This window comes from Meleagris gallopavo, chromosome 8 (assembly GCF_000146605.3).
Source record: "Meleagris gallopavo isolate NT-WF06-2002-E0010 breed Aviagen turkey brand Nicholas breeding stock chromosome 8, Turkey_5.1, whole genome shotgun sequence".
Classification (NCBI taxonomy): Eukaryota; Metazoa; Chordata; class Aves; order Galliformes; family Phasianidae; genus Meleagris; species Meleagris gallopavo.
Window position 1 is genome coordinate 10,340,817 of NC_015018.2, and position 24,176 is coordinate 10,364,992.

General features: G+C 43.5%; 1 protein-coding gene across 5 annotated transcripts; it reads left to right on the forward strand.

Moving 5' to 3' along the window:
• Window positions 1–2,853: 2,853 nt before the first annotated feature.
• Window positions 2,854–22,424, forward strand: LOC100541867 (hexokinase HKDC1). 5 transcript variants are annotated; one of them, XM_031554375.1, is made up of 19 exons: window positions 2,854–2,921; window positions 3,540–3,738; window positions 6,368–6,530; window positions 8,369–8,517; window positions 8,609–8,728; window positions 9,417–9,512; window positions 10,529–10,628; window positions 11,262–11,445; window positions 11,904–12,059; window positions 12,783–13,016; window positions 13,606–13,910; window positions 14,186–14,334; window positions 14,424–14,543; window positions 15,778–15,873; window positions 15,973–16,072; window positions 16,689–16,872; window positions 17,123–17,278; window positions 17,962–18,195; window positions 19,341–22,424. In XM_031554375.1, the coding sequence occupies exons 2-19, from the start codon at window positions 3,676–3,678 to the stop codon at window positions 19,483–19,485; spliced, it is 2,754 nt and encodes a 917-aa protein (XP_031410235.1). In that variant the 5' UTR covers window positions 2,854–2,921; window positions 3,540–3,675; the 3' UTR covers window positions 19,486–22,424. The 5 variants fall into 5 exon arrangements, with proteins under 5 accessions (XP_031410235.1, XP_031410236.1, XP_003207935.1 ...); XM_031554376.1 differs by lacking the exon at window positions 2,854–2,921 and adding an exon at window positions 3,170–3,307; XM_003207887.4 differs by lacking the exon at window positions 2,854–2,921 and adding an exon at window positions 3,170–3,289.
• The last annotated feature ends 1,752 nt before the right edge of the window (window positions 22,425–24,176 follow it).

Genomic DNA, 24,176 nt, shown 5'->3' on the forward strand with positions numbered 1-24,176 from the left:
GCCAAACCATCGTAGGGGGAAATGTTCCTTTTCTTCTGCAAAGCCCCATCTTTCTTTCCTCCTCCAAGGCAAAAATAAGCAGCTATGTATGTATGGCCGAGGCCATGAACATGTTGTGAATTTTCTGGCTTGGGGATGAGTAATTCTGCTTTGCTTCCCAGATTCATGACAGCCTCTGCCTAAATGCAGCACAGCTTGCGCAGCATGCAACACTTGTGCAAGGATGACTCCCGTCCTCTTTCCCCTGTCCCTATGGATGTGGGTTGCAGGAGACTCATGTAGCCCGTGGGCTGCTTCTAGACTGTTTTGATGAATGTACCCTTTAACTGTATGTGTAGCTGCTTCCTAGCATGTATTTTGAGCAAGGAAAGAGTGGCTGGGTCTGGGGGTGTATGCCAGTCTTGCAATACGGAAGCAAAATGCCTATAAGCATTCTTTTTTGTATTTTGGTGAGATTAGTGCTTGGCTTAACTGGTGGCTTGTATCCATAGTGACTCCATAGTAACTGTTACAAGAGCTCTGAAGTGTATTCAGGCGTTTCCAGGCTGACTTTTTACGAAAGTTTTCTTTTCTTCTGAGCTAATGATGTGACTGTCATTGGCTGCCCTTAGTATGGCAGCCAAATGGATCCCACGTGATAAATCCGGACTGGTGTGGTGCAGAGGTGTGCATGCTGTGCATTGTGAGCATTCCATGTTCAAGCAAGCCCCTGGGGGAGATGGAGTGGCTCTTCTTGGGAGGGCTGTGCTGGAAAGTGTTTTTTCTAAACAGCAGCAGCAATGCTGTTCATTTGACTTGGGAATCAGATTTGCAGTACTTTGTTTCAAGGGCTCGGATTTCCAGATTAATTTCAGTCATTCTACTTTCAGATGTTTGGAAATTTATTAGTTTCACAATTAATTTTTGTGTGTGTGTATGTGTTTAGCTGTTGCACTTTTAATGGGAAATGATGCTAACAGTGCTCTTTGGTAAAGGCAAAAACAAAGCTGCCTTTCTCTTAAGCCAATGAACTTTTTTCTGTCTGTGCTGGCTCCATTTCTTCTAAATATTGTCTGTCCTTGGGGTGCATTTTCTGGTTGGTTGCCTCAGGTGTTCTGCGTTAATTCTGCAGCCCCTGCAAAGAGAGGGGAAGGAGGAAGCCCCGAGCCTCTGTGAGGCAGGCAAGGGGAGCCGATCTGTTCAGGATCGTTTCCCATTTCCCATGGCCAGAATATGTACAAAATTCCCATTAGTTGGGAATTCAGTCCTTAGAACACGGAACTGCTGCCTACATGGTGATGAAGCAGTATCTTGTCTTTCTGTGCACAACAGCTTCCTTGAAGCTAGGATGCACCACAGATGAGCAATTGATTCATGCAGTGGATCTGACACATCACGTATTTGACAGTGCTTGCTGCCAGCTCTGTAACATTTAGCTCTTTAAGACCTTTTTTCAGTGGCATCTGTTAGAGAAAAAAAGAAAAGAGAGAATGAGAAATAAATCTACTGTATTACAGTCACAATGAGCTGTGGATCATAGTGGGATGGAGCTTGAAAGGTGATGTTTTCAGTTTTGCTGGCCAGAGGGGCTGTGGCTTGGGTGGTGTGGGTAAACAATGAGGAGAGCGACAGTCCCTCTGGGAGTCAGTGTCTGACTTAACGAGCCGCCAGTTATTGGAACATGAACACAGGAGAAGTGAACCGTGCTTTCTGGCTGGTAGTGTGGCTTTTTTCTCCTTCCTTTTTTCCCTTTCTCTTGAAGATCAAAAGCCTCATTTTAGACCAAGCACTATTTATGAACTGTTCACCCCTTTGCTTTACTCTTGCTTTTCTTGTTTTAGAATAGTGGAAAATAAACAGAGCTGTTGGGATCTCCTGGTGTCTGGGACTAATCCCTGATGCAAGTCAGGCAAAAGGAATAAAAAGGCCTCAACCTTTCCTAGCAGAGCTTTTGTGTAATTTGTCTCTGTGGGGCTGTTCTCTACCTTCCCTCAGCTCTTTAAGTCTTTCCTTGTGATCAGAGACTGAACAACTGTAACCTTGGCTGCTCTGATGTTCAGCAGAGCTTATCTCCTGATCTGTGTGTTCTTGAAGCTGCCAGAACTGGGTAGAGTCCTCTTCCTGAGACCAGTGCTGGGTAGAGCTGAAGTATTGCGTGTCTGTGGATTTACTCCTGTGTTCATATGGCTCAGTTAAATCATATGCATACATATGCATACATACGCATATATATTTACAGTAGCATGGGACTGTTGGGTCCTTCTAAGGCTATGACACAGCATGGCCTAAGATCTTTTTTCGCTAACTGGCCACTTCTGCCCTGCTGTGGATCTGTGTAACCATTTTTGACTTCATCTAGTACAGAATCACAGAACTGTAGAGATCAGAGGGGAGATCACTGAGTCCAACCCCTGCTAAAGCAGGTTCCCTGCAGCAGGTGAAGCAGTACTTTTCTGTGATCTCTCCTGTTGCTCAGCACGTCCCACCTTTCCAGCTTCCACTTATCCCTTCCCAAGACTGTCATTCTGATTTATCAACAGAATTTTGGATTATGATATTTTTCTGCAGAATTTTGGCTGGGTTGTTTTAGATTATCTGCCAGTGAAGTAAGTGCTCCTGCTGGGGAAAGCACACAGACTGTAGGAGTAGTTTAGAGTGAGCCTTCCATTGCTCCGTGCCAATGCTTTTCTTTCCCCTTTCCCTGGGTCAATATCTCAGTTCTCTTTGGATCTTTCATTAGTGCATGTTATCCAGTTTAGTGTTAAAACCCTGGAAGCACTTGTGTATTAAGGGTAAACCTGAAGAGTAATGGTTAAAGGCTGTGTCAGATTCAACTCTGATAGCGCAAGGAAGCAGTTTTGCCACAAGCACTGGGAGCTGCCAGTTAAAGGTGCTTGTTGCACTGAGTGCCACAGCCTGATATCTACTCTGTTGGCTGCCAGGTAAGTCTGTTCTCTCCCCAAGTTTTGCAACATTGAGGATCTGCACTGGCCTGAAACTTTGCCTCCAGAGGAGGGCTGAAGGGAGGGTAATCCGTGCAAAACCTTTCTGGGCTGGGAATTGCGAAAGAGGTATTTCAGCTGGGGGTGGGGGGGCTGCGTGCCTTCCCTCCTTACCGTGGCTGGAGCTTAATCGAGAAGGGCTGGAGATAAGGGTGCACTGTGCGGGACTAGAGAGGAGTTAACTCATGCAGAAGAGTGCGAGTGGGAGTGCCGAGCAGAGGCAAGAAACCTAACATCCTCTCTCAGCTTTCCAGATTCCCTGCAGCACTTTGCGCTGTGCCGCTGTCAGCCCAGGGGAAGGAAGCGATGTAAGCAGGGCAGGCTGGGTGCGTAGCAACTACATGGCAAAATGGTTACCATTCCCAAGTGTGGCTGTAACAAAATTGATTTTTCTCCCCTTCAGCTTGGCAGATCTCCAGGTGCCTGCTTGGGCACAATGGAGCGCGTAGCTGAGAGGGAGGGACTTTGGGGTGATGTTGGGGGAGATACAAAGAGACAGGAGTTTAATCATTGAACCGATCACGCTGGATGGATTTATTTCTGGACTCAATTTCCCAGGAACTCCACTGTCTCGCCTCGGGGGAAATGCCTCAGCTGAAGTTTCTCTAGGTCCAGCTTAGTGAATAAAGACGCATCGTTTTGGAATTACTCAACAGCAGCTGTCACTACTGACACATCCATTTGCCTTGAGAAAATGTTCGCCATCCACTTGCTGGCTTTCCATTTTGCAAAGCTAAAAGAGGATCAAATAAAAAAGGTAAGTTAGAGCAGTAACCTGTTTTCAGAACTGTTATGCTCTGCAGGGTCTGCAATGTGTAATGCAGGCTAAGTTATGGCTTTTTCTACTGCCGCTATGGAGGCAAATGGCATGAGAAGCATTTGGATACATCTGATGACTGTGAAAATAGGTCTGGTTAGAGATTTTCCCTGCACAATTATAAATTGCAATGGAACAAATGATCTTCAGTAAGGAGAAATGGTATTTAAAGTTGACCTGGCATGGTGTGGTGTAGTCCAGAGGGACCTTTTGTTAAGTTGCTTTGTGAGTAGTGTGGAGGATGGGATTTTTAAATCTGAGTAGGCACCTGATTCACTCACATGGTAGTAAGGATAGGAAGATCTCCTGGGGGCTTTGGAACAGGTCTTCTGTGACTCAACACACAGTTCCAACTAGTGGTGGTGGAATTAGAAGTGGTAAAACTAAAAGTGAACCAGGTCAGAATCTGTCAGTACTGAAAGTGAGCTGTCTGGTGGTTGCTTTTCCCATTTGCTTTCATGGCTGGGCTGCAGTGGGTTGTTGTCTCTCCATCATAAGACCACGTGGGACCTGTAAGTTTGAGTTAGAGGCACTCTGGTTTCTAGACATGTCCTCAGGGGTGTTCTGTTTTCCTGGCATCTACACAGAGTGCTTTGTGGCTGTCACCACCCAGCCCTGTCCTTCAGTTTTACAGCCAGCTGGAGATGGGGCACTCTGCAGGTGCATGGCAGGAGCTAATACTGCCTCCATGGCAGGGTGAGCAGCACTGGGGTGTCTTCACTGTGCCCATGCTTACACATGAAGGTCAGATGTCTCTGATGGCCACAGCCCTTTTGTCCCCATGTGATCAGAAGGGGGCCCTTGTGCCCCTGAAAACCAGATATAAGGTCTCTCATCTGGATAGCACATTTTTTCTCTATGTTTTTACAAAGAAACGGAGAGGCCTTGTGGAGCACTGCTTGGGTAGAATGGGCTCTTATAAGAAACACCAGTGTGTGGCTGAGGGAGGATTTTCCTGAAGTGGGAACAGTGGAGAGGGGGGCAGAAACATTCTGTGAAGCTCTTACAAAAATAAGATCTTTTTGCTAGGTGCAAACTAGTCTTGCCTGAAGGCAAGAAAATGTATTCCTGTGCAGAGGTTTCTTAGGAAGGAAGCCCAGTGTAGGCAGTATGGAGCAGAGCTGATTTCTCTCTAATTAGAGAGGAGTGCCTCCCTCCCTACCCGACCCTGGCTTGTTTGCCTTCTGGTGTCAAGAGCAAGAGCCTTTCTTCCATGAAAACATTGCTGATTCTATGTTGAGGTAAGACATTTAAAAACAAGGACTGTACTTGTGCTGGAAGGGAGGTGGCGCAGCAAATTTTGGTGTTGCATGACCCGGCCATTCCTGCATTTGTAAGCCACTGATATGGTAGTGTGCCCTTGTTCTGCTTGTAAATCATGCTAGAGACAGGCAGGCTGCGCCTTATCTGGCTCCTTGGAGAGGATTGTCTCCTTCTATGGCTGTAGGTAAACAGGGCAGAGAACACAATTTCCATGGGGTGCAGAGAACTTGTATGTGGTGTCTGCAAATACAAACATGGGCATTTTTATTGCTCTTTAGTTTTATTTCCTCAAGGAATTATCTCAGAAGGTTATATGGGCCTGTGTGAGAGTGCATGGCTGCTGCGTGCCTCGAGTCATTCTGTTTCCTTCTTTCGGTATGCCCAAGAAAGGAGTGCTAGTGTCTGAGCTGGGATGGTGAATCCTACACAGTGGTGGGGCCTCAGGAAAGCCCTAGAAGTAATCCAGTGGTTGTCCAAACTGGGACTACAGAGAAATATCTAAATAATGGTCTTTTCAAGGCATGGCTCTGTCTTAAGGCAATTGCTGCTTGACAATGGCATCTTGTAGTTTGTCTTTCTCTTGCTGTTGGGTAAGGCCTGCATTATTTCCAGGGGGCTGACACTCTCAAATGGGTCACTGCTGACCAACCATTTAAAACAGGTCTGTGAATATGTAACCAGGTAATTGGTTTGTGCCTCATTAACATGGGTGGCCAGTCAGTTACAGAATCGGCCAGTTTATCCACAATCTGCCTTCTTTGTTTAAACAGTGCCACTTCTCAGATCCTCTATTTCCCTCTAATTCAACTGGCCTTTATTTTGATTGTATGTTGTGAATAACGCACTCTTAAGTAAGTATATTTATTGCACCCAGAATTGTTTTCTGGATGTAATCCTAACATCACAGAGAACAGAGGGCAGAGCTGGGGTGAGAAACAGGCTTTGAGCTCCAGCCTGGCATGCCAGCAAAGTTAATTGTCTGTGGAGTGAAGCAGTAGCTGAATAGATGTTTTCAGACTGTAGCTGACACGCTTGGGCACTGACGGCATTTTCTGGACCTGACTCAGATGGGTCAGATCCTCACCAGCTTTGCAGTTCTAGTTCATTATGTGAACAGGAGGAAAAGTTGGGGTAAGAACAGCCTGTCGGGATGTAGGGAGACTTGTGGGCGTATGTGGGGCAGACGTTATTGGTCCATCAGAAAAGATGGCTTACTTTCTGTCAGTAAGGCTCATGAAAGCAGCAGAACACTGCTGAACACTGAGCAGTTTGCGTGCCTTCCAAGTAACACCTTCCCTGCTTCCAGGTTGACAGGTACCTGTACCACATGCGTCTCTCCGACGATGTCTTGCTGGACGTGATGGCTCGCTTCCGGGCCGAGATGGTGAAGGGCCTGGGCAGAGACACCAACCCCACAGCGACAGTCAAAATGCTGCCTTCATTGGTGCGCTCGCTTCCTGATGGCTCGGGTAAGTTCCCCCTGCTCCCACAGCAGTGCTGGTTTAGGGAACAAGATGGGTTGTTGCTCGTACTCAAGGACAGCGCAGCAAGAGCACAGGGCAGCCGGTGACCTAGTTTACTGCCTTACCTCATGCTCAGCAAGCAGATGTCTGCTGAGGAGACTTGTGGGTGTTGGCAGGGTTTTTTCCCCACACCAGATGTATTTAGGCCAAGTGCTGCTTTTTGGAGAGAAAGGCGTAGTTATAGATCTTAGGAAGCAGCCCTCTTTGGTCTGCAAATGAGGCTGTACCTATTGCAGGCCTCGTGGCAGCAGCTGTGTCTGGACATGGCAAGGGCAGCCTCTACAGCCCAGAGCCTGTAGTGCAGCGTGCTGCAGGTGTGGGGAAGTGAGCATTGCTGCTTCTTGTCACTGCCCAGGTATAGGATCTAAAAGCCAGTTCTGCTTGGAAACATGCACACCCAAGGTAGCTCTGAGGCTCCTGGCTCAGCTGGTGCCAGCAGTACAGACTGACAGGTGATTTTCTATCCTAAGCAACATAATTTGGTTGGATTTTTTTCCGTATAACCGAGTCTTTGAATTCTTATAAGGCCTAGGTGAGGATGCAGTGCATACCACCTGTTGATGCAGAGAAATGTAAGAAATGCTGCTCTGTACATCATTTCCAAAGGAATTTATTCCTTCTGAAGTTAATCTGCTCACAGTTAAATGAGAAATAATAGCTTTTATGGCATAAAGGAACAAATGGTGGTCCTTTGAAATTAGACATAATTCCTCAGAAAGTGCCTGGCTGGAGTTGAGTGCCCTTCATCTGAGAGCAGCCTTCACCAAAGAAAACTAAATTTTAGCTTAGTCCTTGTTACCTCTGTGGCCATCAGGTCCTATGGTCTCATATGACACTGATCCTATCCGGAAGTTGCAGGGAGCACTTAAAGTCAGGAGACTTGGGAAATAACATGTCATGTCAGCACTGTTGCAAAACTTTGCATTCCTCAAGGCCAACGTTGGACAGTGGTCTCTTGGCCTGTGTAGCCTTTTCTCTGTACCAAGGACATACTTTGGTGTCATGTTGGGCTATGTGTTCTTGATACACCCATTTTAGGCATGACATTGATTTTTCTATTTTTGTTTCTTTGCTGATTTCCTTATTGGTTATTATGTTTCCAAACAAAACTTACAGCAGGTTCAAACACCTCCAACTTGGCTGGATTATGCCATTTGCAATAGCAGTGAACTTTCAGATTTTTCACTACCCACAGTATTACTTCCTGGAATGACCTGCGTAGAGCATCATTAATGATTTAGGGATTAATGATCTGACTAATGTCATGGTTTACTGAGTAACCCAGTTTGTCTCGTCACCTCTATCATATGTAGCTGTGATATTACAGGTGTAATTTCCTGCTTCCTTCCCTTTCAGGGTCATGTTTGATAAGATTTAGTCAGGTGCTTGGATCATGGGACAAAGATCAGGCAGGGCTATGACATGCCAGTGCATTTTCCTTTGAGGAAGGGCCCTTTCACGTGGAATGGATAGATAAGTGCTTTATTGTAGCAGTGAGTACGAACTGTCCTTGGGCCTTTCTTTCTGCAAAGTTCATCCTTCTCCAGCTTGAAAATCCTTCTCCTGCTGTGAAAAGAGCGGAGTGGGCAAAACCAGGCTGCTAGAACATATAAATTAGGGCATTGCGGGATTGCAGCTTTCCTGGTGGTGGTCCCAGACCCAAAGGGGTGAGATCCTGTGGTCATGGTGAGGCAGGAGCTCTGAGCTGCCTCCTGGGGGATGCTTGCTGCACTGGGCCATGCTTGCCAGCCATCACCACTGATGGCTGCCCACTTGTGTTGCAGAGAAGGGTGATTTCCTCGCTGTTGACCTGGGTGGCTCCCAGTTTCGTGCCCTCGAAGTGAAGGTGTTTAATGATGGGAAACAGAGCAGCCAACTGGAGAGCAAGTTTTACCCTACACCAAAGGAAGTCATACAGGGCAGTGGAGCAGAGGTAGGCCGTGCAAGGTCTTTGGTGGTGGTGCCATGCTCTGGGAAGTGTCTGCTAGTCAAAGCCCGACTCTCTTCTTTCCTTTCTCCCCCAGCTCTTCAGTTATGTTGCTGACTGTCTGTCAGACTTCATGGAGTCCAGAAACCTGAAGCATAAGAAGTTACCTCTTGGCTTTACGTTCTCTTTTCCATGCAAACAGACCAAACTGGAAGAGGTAAGGTGCAAAAAAGATATTGGCAAGCCTAGCTTGTTGCAGAAGCTATTGAATGGAAGTGTTACCTCATAGCCTTTTTGAGGTATTGCCTATCCATAGCACTCTGAAGAAGGCATGGATGAGCCATTTCATTAGTCAACTACCATTCAAGGTCCCTTATCTCAGAGCAACAAAATCTTTATTATTTAGCTTAATTAATATCTTATTCCATAGTACCAATGTGCTTGTGTGAAGTCTGCTGGCCCTTAAATCACGTATTTTTGGGTTCATCCTTCCTTTTTGATCCCTTCTCATTCAGTACCTTTTACAATTGATAGTAATAAGGAAAGACTTGTAGCAGAGCTGCTTGAAAGGAAGAACTGGTTACAAATATTTTGTAGCCTCTTATTATAATTTTTCTTCTCTTTCTGTGCTTTGGGTTCCAGTCCTGCAAATGCTTTGTGCTTTATCCTGTTAGTGTGTTACAAACACCGATAAAGCCATGCATGCTTTAAACAAAGAACGGGAAGGTGCATTTAGAGGACTGGGACTTTATTTCTATGCCCATTTAGTTGCTGACATGCAGGGTGAGATCTTTTGCTATGACTTATTTTTGCCTAAATATTTATGTGTGTAGAGAGATAGTAGTCTTCTCACAGGTTTGCAGCCAAGGCTAGAACTTTTGGGTCACTGAGGTTTAACTTTGCAGGGAGTCCTTCTTTCCTGGACGAAACACTTCAAGGCCCGAGGAGTGCAGGGCACAGATGTAGCGAGCTCTCTGCGCAAGGCCCTCCAGAAACATAAGGCAAGTTCTGTATCTGAATCTGACTGGCTAATCTTCTCTTGGTGTGTGGGTTGTTCAAAGAATTGCTGGACATTCTCCAAGGGCAGCCAGTAACAAGAATCCAGCATGGCTGTACATTGAGTAGATTTGGCTGTGGACCTCAGAGGGATGGAGTGATTGATGGTAATTTTTGAAGACAGCAGTAAAACTTGATTAAATCTGCCTTTAAACTAGTGTATTCCTTTAAATAGCATGCTGTTTAATATTTTGGGAAGTCTTGTTTTTCATACTCCATACTACTGGTATCATAATCTAAGAAAAATCTTATCTTGGCATCTCTGTAGTAAAGAGGAAAGTCTTCTGTTTTTGTCACTTGGCAAAAATACAGCCTTAATTTTGGTTCACTTCTTTCTCTGCATCAGACTCGTTGTAGTTAGTAAGAATAAAAGATCTGAGACTTCTCGGGTGAAGTCTAGCCCCCTGCTTATATTGGCACCCATGTTAGAGAAATAATTAATAACTTTGACCATGCTTAATCAAGTTACCTCGGTGTGAAAAGGGAACTGCATAGCTCTATCAGAAAAGCTTTTTGCATGTGTGTGACATTGCTACACAGCTTTGCATTGAATAGTTACGTTTATGTCTTCTTTTACTGCCAGTTTTGCCTGGTGTCAGTTTGTCAATCTGTCACTTTGCCAGGTTCTGTTCATGAGTGGGATGTTATCTGAGCCTGATTGAGCTACTACAATGCAGAGCATAAGAACAGCCACACCAGTGCTAGTGTATCACAGGGCTCAAACCAAAGATGTTGCTCTTCTGGTAAAAAAGGATGAATCACGTAAAAATAAGTCATGCAACCGAAGACCGTGTCTGGCCCATCACTTGAGAATCCTGAGATATCTTCTGCTTTACAGTGTTGTAGGGATAATGTTGTAAGGGAAATAATGTATCTTTAAATGGAAGAGTTTTCCTAAACTAATCAAGTACAAAGGCTTTGTAAGTTTTTTTCTGTTAATTGCTCATCTTCCTGCTGGTAGGACATAGATGTCGATGTTTTGGCAATGGTCAATGACACTGTAGGAACCATGATGACCTGTGGTTACGATGACCCACGCTGTGAAATTGGACTCATAATTGGTAACTTTTTCTGCTCACTATGCATCGTTGTTTTCCTTGTTTGATTAATCCTAATGAATCTTGAGTAGGAGGGAGTGTCCCAGTACCGGAAGGAGCAGGAAGGAAGTGGAAAAAAACAGTGGCTGATTTTCAAGCACGACTGCCCTCTATAAAGCAGCTGTTTTTATGCTGATCACATTGCCATCAAATACCACAGTCCCCATTTTGTCTGGGTTCAGTTGTGACCAGCATACTAAACTTTTCTGCTGACTGCATAGAAAATTACTGTCTGTCCAGAGAAAGCTGAATTCATCTCACGTCTAGTAATTAGGATCAGCTAGGCTTTCCAAAACCCTTCCACTTCACACACAATGGTGACTTTTTAAAGACACGTGGAAGTACATTTGAGAAAGGGTCAAAAATGATTTTAAACAAGTCAAACGTTAGATGAATTTCTCATACTTTCACTCATTGATAAATGAATACTTAACAAGTACAGGTGGCTTGATATTAACATCCTTACCACTGGGTTATGTGTTTATATTTTCTTTCAAAGGCAATATATTGATTTATTTGCAAACATGTGGGCTTAAAACAAAAAGTAAGCCTGAGGCAAAATGGCTAATTTAACCACACTGGCTCTAACACAAACAGGGACTGGCACCAATGCATGCTACATGGAGGATATGAGGCACATCGATTTGGTGGAAGGTGATGAAGGGAGAATGTGCATTAACACAGAGTGGGGTGCTTTTGGAGATGATGGTGCTTTGGATGACCTCCGCACAGAGTTTGATCGGGAGCTCGATCTGGGATCTCTCAATCCTGGAAAACAATTGTAAGTGACTCCCTGGGTGATTTGCTTTGGCCATCTGAGGTCTCTGAGTGCATTGCTGGCATTTCCCAGGAGTCCCTTTGGAACAGGAATCCAGCTGAGCAAACTCTAACAAATGTGGCCTTGGTCCTGTCCTATTCAGATCTTTTTCTTCAGGGAAGGGTGGGTTTCTGGGAAGGGGGTACACCTCTTTGCCTCCAGGCCAAAGGGTTGCTGCTGCAGTCACTTATGTGTTATTAAAAATAGGTTTTCGCTCTGGTTCCTGAATAGTCTTTTTGATTATTTATCTTGAGCTGGAGTTGGGTCCCAGGACCTCAGGAAGGCATCACATCCATAGCTTATCTTCTGGTCCCCTATGTGGATGCTTAAATGAGATCAACCTGCATAAGAACATTCTTGAAGTTGCAGTGGCTTTGGTGAGCTGGTGGACGCCTTGTAATCTTTCTTGCTTCCCATTCCAGGTTTGAGAAGATGATCAGTAGCCTGTATTTGGGAGAACTTGTAAGACTCATTATTCTTAAAATGACAAAGGAAGGTCTGCTCTTCAACGGAAAAGTGTCAGCAGCTCTGCTTACTAAGGGCAAGATTGAAATGAAACATGTGTCTGCAATGGAAAAGTAAGGGCCTGAGATATGCCCTTTAACAGAGGGGCTGTTAAATTTTCACAAGCAGAGCAATGATAATTAATGTTTCATAATCAGGGAGTGCTGGGAGTTGATCGTGAACTGTCCAACTTGATTTTACTTTTGCCTAGGAGAAAAATGGATTCTTCTGTGAGTAGAAGTGACAGAGGATTCAGTTTTAACAAAATATCACAGTAGCAAATGTACTGTTAACCATCACAGAACACAGGTTCTTTAAATAACTTATTTGGAGACCTGAGAGAATGGGGGGATTTTTCAGCAGTTTTCAGATGTTTAAATATTAGGGCTGTGGATGGGCAAGGCATGCTCTAGGTCATCTAATGGATGGCTGTGTGGGAAACTGAATCTTGATCTACACTGCTACTTCAGGAATAATTTCCCTTGTACTGAGTGAGGCTGCTGTGCTCTTCTTCTATGAACTAAATATTTATACTGTTCCATACCTGGCCAGCCTCTCCGTATGTCTTGCATAAAACTGAGCTCCAGGGAATAGCCTCTTAAAAGTCTGGTCTCTCTCCCAGATACTTCTGAGAATAGTGTGGAAAAGGCATTACTGATCTATAGAACCAATTATGACAGTGCACTGTAGGTTGTGCCTTGGTCTTCTCTCATTTGTTTGAACCAACATGCAGATACTGATTTAAGTGCTGCCTTAGATCTTTGCATTAGGTGATCCTTTCCTTTGTTTTGGGTTAGATATAAGGAAGGTCTGAGCAACACAAAAGAGATCCTCACAGAGCTGAACCTGTTTCCCTCTGAAGACGACTGCATCGCCGTTCAGCATGTCTGCACCATCGTGTCTTTCCGCTCGGCCAATCTCTGTGCTGCAGCCCTAGCAGCCATACTGACCCGACTGAGAGAGAATAAAAAACTGCTACGGCTGCGAACCACTGTTGGGATTGATGGAGGGCTCTATAAAACCCACCCCCAGTAAGCAGCTAAAGAGGGTTTGATAATTGCTGGACGCGTATTGATGTTGCAGTGTCTCCACCTGCATATATGTGCAGCTTTTGGAGAAGAGCTTGTTTTGCTGTGGGGTTGGGATGAGATGTAGAGGGTCAGATTGGCCTCATTATTGCAAAGCTGCTTCAAGAGCTTTAGAGATTGGGGTGGAACTGGGGGTGGGAACAACGTGACATGGCAGACTGGCATCTGAGTAAGAGCAATTGATTTTCCAAGTGATTCCTGAGCATCTAGGACACTTGCTGTTCATTGTTTCCTTCTTTTTTTTCCCCTATGCTTACATTTCCCCTACTCTGAAGGCTTATTATCTTTCTGATGGTGGGCTCTTCGTTCTTGCCTGGCTTTTCCCCCTCAGCACTCACACTAGTTTAGAGGTATCTTCACATTCCTGTAAGCACACAGCTTCTGCAGAACAGCAAGAAATCAGAAGCCTGTCTTCTTGTTTCTGACTCTGTGCTCCTCTGGCAGCGCTTCAGTGCTTGCAGTGTTGAATGTGTACATGCATTAGAAGCAAATGCAAAGCAAACCTTGTGTGAAATGTTCTTTATTCCTGCAGATATCCTAAACGCCTGCACAAGGTGGTGAGAAGGCTGGTCCCAAATTGTGATGTTCGGTTCCTCCTCTCTCAGAACGGCAGTGCAAAGGGGGCTGCCATGGTGACAGCAGTGGCATACAGGCTGGCTGCTCAGCGAAAGCAAATTGATGCTGTTCTTGCACCTTTCCTGCTATCCCTGGAGACACTCAGAGATGTAAAGAACAAAATGAGGACCGAGCTGGAGTATGGGCTAAAGAGAGAGACACAAGACAGGGCTACAGTGAAAATGTTGCCCACGTATGTCTGTGGGACACCAGATGGAACAGGTAAAGTTATTATCTGGTCACCTGGAGATGGTGCAGGAAAGCTGCTTGTCTGGCAAATGCCACAATTTCTGTTGGCAAACCAATGTTTCCTGCAGTATTACCTGGCTGGTCCATTAGCCCCTGACCTACCACACAGATGGGATAAATGCCATAGGAAGCAGTGTGCTGTCATTGACCCGGGTGAAGTTTCTTGCAAATGTCTGGAGAGTATGGCATTCTGACTGGAAAACATGCTTAAAGAAGCACCAAAATGAAATATCTTTCTTCTCTAACAGAGAATGGAAAATACCTTGCCCTTGATCTTGGTGGGACAAATTTCAGGGTTTTGCTCGTCAAAATTAGAAGTGGAAGAAGGAGATCAGTACGAATGTATAATAAAATATTTGCCATTCCTTTGGAGATCATGCAAGGGACAGGGGAAGAGGTAACTTCTAAAGAACACTTAAGTGATCCAACTGAGCCCCAGTGCATGGAAGCAAATGTGAGATGTACATGCTTTTTCTGCCCTTACAGCTCTTTGACCATATAGTCCAGTGCATAGCAGACTTCTTGGAGTATATGGGGATTAAAGGTGCCCGCCTACCTCTGGGTTTCACCTTCTCATTCCCATGCAGGCAAGCCAGCATCGACAAGGTAAGGACAGCAAGAAAGAATGAATCAAATGGCAGCTGATGTCATTTTGGGGGAGGATGGCTTGTTGGCTGGGAAATTGCCAGCAAAGACTCTTTTTCTGAATGTTTTCCTCCGGGTAGGACTTGTCAAGGTTTTTAGTGAGCAGAAGTGAATTTGTTTGTTCAGAGCTTGGACGGGTTGGATCTCTCTGTCTTTGATTTATCAATCTGACACATATGGCTTTACGACAGATCTCGTACCTTTATCTTTCTGGATCAGATGTAAGAGTAGTAATTGCAATTAAAAAATCTAATTCAGAAAGAATTCATTCTTGATTATTCTAGTTCATTTTCTAAAGGGAAGAAAAGAGGTTTTTCTACCTACTTCTAGTCAAACATTTACCACACATTGGGAAATAAGAGACTACTATATTATTGAATGTTTTCATGTCCTGGTGGTTTTCGTAATAGTCTCTAAATCTTGAGATTAGTCTAGCCTGCCTCAGTTGTCAGCTCACAGTTGTCATTTATAGCAGTAGGAGTTGTCTGTTTGTTGGAAGACCACTCAATACACTTTCCAAACCAGCAGCACAGGATTTAGATCTTGGCAAAACACGAAGAAACAATTTCTCCACAGCAGTAATGGTGAACTGAAATGGAGATGTTTTGCTTAGTTTTGAAGAGCAATTTTTTCCTCCAGTCGTCTCTTGTTTGTTTGTTTTTCCTGTTTTTGGACAGACAGTGCAAAGCCAGTCACCAAATAGAAGGCTCATTACTTCATAAAACCTGGAAAACTGCTTCTGGTGAGCCAAGTTGCTGTCCAAAAAGAAAACAAGCAACATTGCCTGGAGTAACGATGGTCATAACAACTGTTATTCAGTGAATGAGCCCAAAATTAACAGTTGACGTTCGTTAATGTTAGTTGTGTGTTTATTTATTGCAAACAAATTTTTTTGGTATTCTTTCCCCCACAAATGATGCAATGAATCTGTGCACAGGAGGAGGTGAGATGTTTTCCAAAGGAGAAAAGAGTGTTAGAAGGCACTGAGTTGATAAACGCCTGTGTAAACCTGAAGTCAATCCTATCTGTAGTTGAGTGATAAAGATACGTGGACGTGCACTCTGCACTGGACACTCACTGTAGCCTGGCCAGGGAAATAACAGTATGTAAAAAAGATAGTTCAGGATCAGAGAAAAAAGGGTCTACGATCTTCTCTCTATCTTCATTTTATGGTTTTCTCCCTCTTCTGTTTCAGGGAACACTTGTGGGATGGACAAAAGGATTCAAGGCAACTGATTGTGAAGGGGAAGATGTTGTTGATATGCTGAGGGAGGCCATCAGAAGAAGAAATGTAAGCTATTCTTTTCTGACCTTCCGGAGGTATTTAATGATTTAATTCCTGATGCCTCTTTCTCCAGAACTCCACTGGTGACTGTGACTTGTGTTCTAGGAGTTTGACTTGGACATCGTAGCGGTGGTGAATGACACTGTTGGGACAATGATGACTTGTGGATATGAGGATCCAAACTGTGAGATTGGCCTTATTGCAGGTACGGTGATGTTGAAACCGCCACTGTAAGCAGCTGCTTGGCTTCACACACTTGTTCATAATTTGTAAAACAGTGTCCTTTATTTGAGTTTGATATATGGTGTTACTATTCACTTGGGATTCTTGGCAGTTCTGTATGGTATTCAACAGAGCAGACAGCACTGACAGCAGATAAAATCAGCAGTTCAACAGGTTCAGGATCTGAGGAAGCCCAATAAGTGGGTGCATGGTGAAAGAGTATGAGAACAGTAAATATAGCATGGCTCTTTGTTTTAGCAAGTGGTTTGTGGTGTATTACAACCAAACTGGCAGCAATGACTGATCAGTGCTTGCCAATGGCTACCAAAGCCATTTTTGACCTATAACAGGGAATCCGTGTTCCTCTGCACTGGGAATATTCTGTGCTGGACCCACTTCACTCGTTAACATTTCTGTTGTAATATTGTACAGCACGCACTCTTAGGGAAGCATTACTGCTGATGCCTGCTTGTCTAAGATCTGAGCAGATCTTTGAATGGAGAAGAAAGCTTTAACGATGATCACTGTAATCACCTTTCTTGTATTTAAGGTGCTACTTCACTCTTCTGAATGAACTCTTCACATTTCTTTTCTCCTAGGAACAGGTAGCAATGTGTGCTACATGGAGGACATGAAGAACATAGAAATAGTCGAAGGGAATGAAGGAAAAATGTGCATTAATACAGAATGGGGAGGATTTGGTGATAATGGTTGTATTGACAACATCAGAACAAAATATGATAAAGAAGTAGATGAAGGCTCGCTAAATGCAGGGAAACAGAGGTAAATGTGATGATTCTGATGCTAAGAACCAGATTGAGTGAGTTTTTGAGATACTGACCGCTTTATGAAATGAGAATAATGAAAATAGTTTGAAAGGAAACTTCAATACTGATTCATTTGGTGGTTGAAAAACGGCTATTGCTTTGAAGGATTTACTGCTTTCTTGAGTTTATCATGCTGATCAGATTCCATTCCTCTTAAATAACCTGCAACCTCTTTAAAAGCACTTTTTTCTTTGATGTTTTAACAGATACGAAAAAATGACCAGTGGAATGTATCTAGGTGAAATAGTGAGGCAAATTTTGATCGACTTGACCAAACAAGGACTGCTGTTCAGAGGACAGATTTCAGAATCACTCAGGAAAAGAGGCATATTTGAAACAAAATTCCTATCTCAGATTGAGAGGTAAAGTTAATTAATTTACTTGCTATGATTTCTCAAGGTCTTCTAGGGCCTGTAGAAAAATAATCTTCTGTGAAACTACGGAGCCCTTTTCTTCAAGAAATCAATTATGGTTCTCTCCTTTGCCCCCAGACCCTCAGCCTTAACCCAAATAATGAATCATCATTTAATTTCCACACAGCTATGTTGTCTTCAAGTATTTAGCCATTGAACACTATTGCATTTGGAATCTTTCTTTGTAGATCTTCAACACTTAAAAATAATGAATCAAAAGTCAGTGTTATATAAATACTCCCTGAACATGTGCTTACCTACTTATCTGTGCATGACTACAAAAGTCCTCAGGGATGTTTGAAACGCTTTGACTGCTGAAAAAGCTTTGAAAGTATTGTCTCGGCCATTAGATCAAGGAACAACACAGTCAAATGACTGATCTGACATAGCTTCCTCATGACATTGGGAGCTAGGTGAATAACTGGAAATACAGTTGAACATAACAAAGAATGGGCCATGAGCAAGTTTGGGATCTGGACTGAAATCTGCTTTAAAACAATGTGAGAACTGGAAGTGGTGATCCCATTTCCTTTGAATAATGACAGAATCTCATCTGAAAGGGCTTTAAAATTTTTATACCTGCCAGAGCTTTCCATAATACTGCGATGCTGCCTGTGTTTTCCTTTACGCAGCGACCGGCTCGCCCTCCTCCAAGTCCGACGGATTCTGCAGCAGCTCGGCCTCGACAGCACGTGTGAAGACAGCATCATTGTGAAAGAGGTGTGTGGAGCTGTTTCCAGGAGAGCTGCCCAGCTGTGTGGGGCAGGACTGGCGGCCATTGTTGAGAAGAAGAGAGAAAACCGAGGTGTGGAGCACTTGCAAATTACCGTTGGAGTAGATGGGACTTTGTACAAACTTCATCCACAGTGAGTACCTTGATGTCAATCCCTTTGCTGTTTGCTCATTTCCATTGTGAACACACACCGAGTTCTACTAGCCTTCTTCTGAGGTAGTAAAAAAATGAGAGAGGATAAAGATCTAACATGCTTTCCTATATCCTGTCATTTCCTTCACCTAGGCAAAGAATTGAAAACTGGAAAGAAAAGTCCAATTACCAGTTGAAGGCTCTTGCTCTGTGGGGTACTGAGGAAACTTTGCTAGTATTTATTTTTCAGTGTTTCAGGGGATTTCTACAATATCTGGGTATTCCAGAAGGAAAGCTGCGTTGAATTTTTAGAGCTGGGACTGTCTTTTGTGAACAAGGCTTTGAAATAGATGTATTAACCTTAGAGTTGTGAGAAGAGGCAACATGGAGTACTGCATCCAGGTCGTGAGCACCAGCATAAAAAAAGATGTGGACTTTGTAGAGCCATGAAGATGACCAGAGGGCAGGAGCTCATTACATGTGGAGGGAGCTAAGGGAGCTAGGCTTGTTCAGACTGGAGAAGAGACAGCTCTGGGGAGACCTCATTGAGATCTTTCAGTACTGAAGGGGGTGTATAGAAAACAAACAAACAAACAGAAAAAAGGGATAGCAACCTCTTACACAGATAGATGACAATAGGACAAAGGAGAATGGCTTTAACTAAAAGACCTGAGATTTAGGTTAGACGTTAAGAAGAAATGCTTCACTCAGAGGGTGGTGAGCACTGGCACTGTTGCCCAGAACTGTGGGTGCCCCATCCCTGGAGGTGCACAGTGCCATGGATGGGGCCCTGGGCAGCCTGAGCTGCTGGGGGGCAGCCAGCCCATGACAGGGGTTGGAACTGGATGGGCTTTAAGGTCCCTTATGACCCAAGCCATTGCATGAGAAGTGCTTTCTCTATAATCTCTAAAGGCAAGAGACCTGTCTGATATGTTGCTGTTAAAGTAGAAATACAGAAATTAAAATCTGATAGAGTATAGGAACTTGTCTCTGTTTTGTATAGGAGGAAAAACAAATGGAAAGGAATGCTCTGGAGAACCAGTGGAAAGTGTTGGTTGAGGTTCTGGTTCCTCACCGGTAGATAAATGCAAAGGTCTCAGATCAGGAAAGCACTCCTGGAATATTCTTCTCTCCCTTTTCTTTCAGTTTTTCTAGGGTCCTGCAGGAAACGGTGAAGGAACTGGCACCTCGGTGTGATGTGACTTTCATGCTCTCTGAAGATGGGAGTGGGAAGGGAGCTGCTCTCATTACTGCAGTAGCAAAAAGATTGCATAATATTGGACAGAAATAAACATAAGAAGTAAATTCATTTCAACACTACCAGCCATGTGCACTAGAGATTTATTGACAAGTGATTGAAGACAGCTTTGACAGACACCAGTGTACAGGTACCTGTTTTTCAGGGAGCAGCTGGTTATAGAGCAGCCAAGATTGTGGATTTTTGTCCCTTGGACATCTCTTGGGTCTGATGTTTCTTCTCCCCACCATTATGTCTTGAAACATTGCAGTGTACTCAATTCTCTACTTCCTGAAGTGCATCTATAACATGTATGGGAGAGTCAGACAAACAAAAAAACCCAATCCAACCAACCAACCAACCAAAAACCCAACAATGTATTTTTACAATCGTTTAATTAAGCTACTGTAGCGCAAGCAAATCTATCACAAGTTTCTTAGATTTGATGTGGTTTTTAGTTTTGACTTGGCCTGTCTCAAGGAATGTTGAGATCTAATGTTGCACATGTCTAATGGACATATTTGTTTAATGCATCCCAGGTTTTACAATAAATCTGCAAGTAAATAAAATGAACGGGCTTTGGTCAGTGACCCCCCAGCACCCAGCTACATTGGTTATGAGTGTATTGTAATGTAGTAGTTCCCTGAAGTACTGGAGTATGTTTAATGATGCAGTGAAAAAGAAGTGTGATTCCAAAGAATATGTTTGTGCCAAAATATCTTAGTGCACTTCAGTGCACATAGACATAAACAGCACTGAATGGATTTTCATTGAGACTACTTATATTTGGTTCTTGGGGAAAAAGAGGATGTAGAAGCAGCTAGAAGGTCTGCCACGTGTGTGTTAGATCTGTCCAAAGGGTATCATATTGGTTCATCTTTGGGCCATCAAAATAGCTTTGTAGAGAGGAAAAAAGAATCACTTGGATTTCTGAAATTCTCCTATTTGTTTTCCCTCAGTGATCTGCATGCCTGTTTGAGGAAGGATAACTTCCATTTTGTGGAAGGGACTTTATCCTTGCCTTTCGTTGTCTGTTGCCTGCTGCTTTGCCTGTCTGCAGTTTGTTGTAAATAAATCCATGGTGCTATGAGTCTTTGCTTCTCTGTCTAGTGCCTCTTCTGAGCTGTGGGAAGAACATACAGGCAAGTAGGAACTTTCTTTAAATCAAGGTATAACAGTACTCAGCAGCATTGCAGTTATTACAAAAGTGGCTTTCAGAAAGGACCTAACTGGAGCCAAATTTACCTTTACACTAATGAAGCGCTGTTTAATTTATCATTAGCTTACCCAAAGGCCTGCAAACCAGGAAAATAACTCATGCTCTTGTGTCACCAAATGTCCTTCCCCTGATGTGCACATTTCAGAGTAAACTGAAACAATAATGTGGTGCAGAGAAGCAGCAGATCTGGAGCTTGCTATTCTGTTCTCAAATATTACAGGATCTCCTGAGATCCTCTGTTCTTGAGTAGTTGCTTCTACTCAGGCAGGCAGCAGAAAGTGGGGCCAAAAAATATACTGTAAGCCTTAGATGGACCAAAAGTAACTACTGTGCAGGGGGATAAGCAGCTGAATTTATATAAAAATCTGAATAAGGCCAATGGGTCTAAATTTAGCAATGGCAAATACAAAAAGTATTTGGTGGCACATATACCATGACATACACAAAAAGAAGATACCAACCTTTTCTATTTTGTAGATTTTTTTAGAAGAAACATGTCAGCATCCCTGTGTGTGTGCTGGGGCCACAGGATGGGTAAAGAATAAGAGCTGGAAATAATTTTTATTTTTAGAAGGAGTTCCTCACCATACAGAGCTCCCTGTACAGGGCAACTGAGAAGAGATATGTTATGAAGCCACATGTACTGTTTTCCTCCTTCTGTCAAGCAGCTTAGTATTTTAATTTTGTCTTTATTTCTGAATCCACCGATTCACAGAAACTGAAGCTTGCTATGCAGGGGGTGCAAAGTTATTTGGAGCTGGCTGTTTTCCTAATGATGAAGAGACTAAATTCAGTGGGACAAGGTACAGCAAAAAGCCGTCCTGGCTTGGGGCTTTGTGGAGCCTAGAAATAGCTCTTCTGTGTTGGCTGTTTCTCCCCTGGGCACTCTGAGATCTTGTATTCGTTGTGTACTTCTGGGTCCTTTTGGGGGATTGGATTGTGCTAATCTGCAAAAGTGCGCCCGTGGGTGAAATATGTCCCTCTATAGCTGGAGGGAGGTGACATGGACTTGCCCCAGAATGGCCACGTGAGTATGATGCAGAGATCTATCGCACTTCTGTTCTAAAGCCTGCTCTGCACAACTGGAATGCAAATCAGTAACAACACAAGGTAAACCACTTGCACAGATCCTTGCTTTAGAAATTTAAATCGTATTGCTTTGGATTTTTTTTTTAGTCTTCTTTGGGAAGTTAAATATTCATACAGTTTATACCTCAGCTGCAGTAGATTAGGCCCACACAATTAAAAAATACATATATTTTTACATCTACAGGGTTTATTTGTTTATTTTTCTTTCTGTTGAATCCGTGGGTGGTGTGGAATCTGATCACATGAACTTGAAATGCTGCTTGCAAAGTGCCTGGTGACTTACAGCTCGTATTGCAGTCCCTAAGGCCCAGGACACGCATGTTCCTGCTTTTCCTGCAGGTTGGTGCAAACTCAGCCAGCTGCCACATGGATCTGTTAACACGTCTGCTGGGCAGGGAGATGGCATCTGGGCTGGGAGGATGCAGCATTTGTGTCCCTGATTGTGCTGATGTGTGGAAACTCAAGGAGTAATGCAAACTTGCATACTGTCTTGTATGGATTTTAAGCCACCAAACCTAAATCTTTCTCTATGTGTTTTATGTGGTGACTCAGTTAGAAGCCCTGTTTTAAAATAAAGGTGGAGGCCTCCCATTAACTATGAAAGATATTCTGAAAAACACAGCACAACTGGTCGCATAAAATTGTTAATTAGTGTAAAATAAAATGAGATTCTTCTGGTTTCACATTTTAGATGTCCGTTTCTACTGTTTTCTGATATTCTCATGATATTTCACTTCTGTGGGCTTTGTGGGATTTTGTTCCAGTCCATATGTTTGGTACTTCTAGAATTTACTCTTTTGTTGCTTCTTGAAGACATGAACATCATTTTTCAGCTCTGAGTCTTGTGTTTGATTTTGGAAAAATGGAAGACCTTTGAACACAGGTGTGAGCATGGCAGAAGTATTACTGAGTGGAGAAATAAAGGTTTTTGCCTTCTAGAAAGTCCTTGTAGGTTATTGTGGATACCCTTTTAGCTGCAGTGAAAAAATGATCCTTAATACATTGCTAGAGGAGCATTTCAGTGGCTGTAGATTTGGACAGCGCTGATGCTTGACTCGTAATCCAGAGAAAATGAAGTAGCAACTCGCTGGTGACATGTTCCTCTTGTCAGTGAAAAGTAAATATAGGATCATGTGTAAAGCCTGATTAGCATAATCTCCACTCTTGGGAAGTCAGTATTATAGGATTAGCAGATTAGCGCAAAGGAGTGAAATGTAGACAATATCAAAATGAAAGTCTTGTTGTGACTTGTTTCTTTGAGTTTGTCGAAATGAGCTGGCTCTTGTTTGGGGATCTCAGATACAACATCAATGTGTGGTGCATGGAGAAGGGAGGAAGGGAGGCTTGGTGAGTGCTGTCCAGCCAGGTACAATTACACTTAGTCATACAATCTTTGAATCATTAAGATTGGAAAAGACCACTGAGATCATGAGGTCCAACCATCAACCCATCACCACCATGCCACTAAGCCATACCCTTCACAATCCTCTGGAAAGAGTCTGCACTGCCTTGAAGTGTCATTTCCCAGACTTGTCCATTGGGTAGCTTGTCAAGCGATTCTTAAAAAATAATAAACAATAAACAAACCAACCAAAAGCAACCCACAAGCAAACAAAAATACAAAACTATTCCTGCACTTAAGTGTGAAAATCCTGTTTGTGATGTGCAGAGGCAGGAAAATCAGTGCCTGCTTTGCCCCAGCACTGCCTCCAGTCTGTGGGTGTATAAAAATACCAAAAGTTTAATTAATGTTTTCTCCTCTCTTGTTGATCCCAGTACACTGTAGGCACACATTAAAAATGTGTAAAGGTGATGGTCAATTCCTATCTGAGAGAGAAGTGCCAGTGTGTTTTGATTTTGTCTTGGGAGTGGGTAGGAGTGGAGGAAGACAGTCTGTTTCACTGCCACCTTATCTGTTTTCCTTTTTGTTGGAAAGGATAAAAGCTGTTTGGAGAAGAAGGGAGGGATGTGAGAGGAGTATGGCACATCAGCAGTCAGAACCCCATAGATTTGTTACTGCAGTTTGGAGCAACTTTAAGTCACAGTAATGGGGGAAAAAGGTAACAGCAATACAAGATGTGATGTGTTACAAGCGGCAAATTGCAAGGACAATTAAGGGAAGTAACTAAGTCATTTGGCTCAGATTTGTATTGTTTTGTGAGCAGGATAAAAGAGGAAGGAGGAGCAGGGTGGTTGTTGTACCAGAACCCTTCTCCTTGGGACTCAGAAGTGCGAGGTTGCACCCAACCTTGGGCATATACAAAATACCAGGATTCAACTCTCAGAACACCAGTACTGTTGATTCAGTGCAATATTTTTGTGCCTGCTATATGTAACTTTGGCTTGCCAAAGGTTTCTGTGCACCTGGAGAGGCCCTGGGAAGTCCCCTTTCCTATAGGGCAGCCATATGGTCGTCATACTGGGCCATCTGTCTAAC

What these genes read in the sequence shown, in the direction of transcription:
- LOC100541867 (XM_031554375.1), top strand. Translation starts at nt 3,676, where the DNA reads ATGTTCGCCATCCACTTGCTGGCTTTCCATTTTGCAAAGCTAAAAGAG. An exon ending in TGAAATTGGACTCATAATTG is followed by an intron (nt 10,629 to 11,261) that starts GTAACTTTTTCT and finishes TAACACAAACAG; the next exon opens with GGACTGGCACCAATGCATGC. An exon ending in CATGTGTCTGCAATGGAAAA is followed by an intron (nt 12,060 to 12,782) that starts GTAAGGGCCTGA and finishes GTTTTGGGTTAG; the next exon opens with ATATAAGGAAGGTCTGAGCA.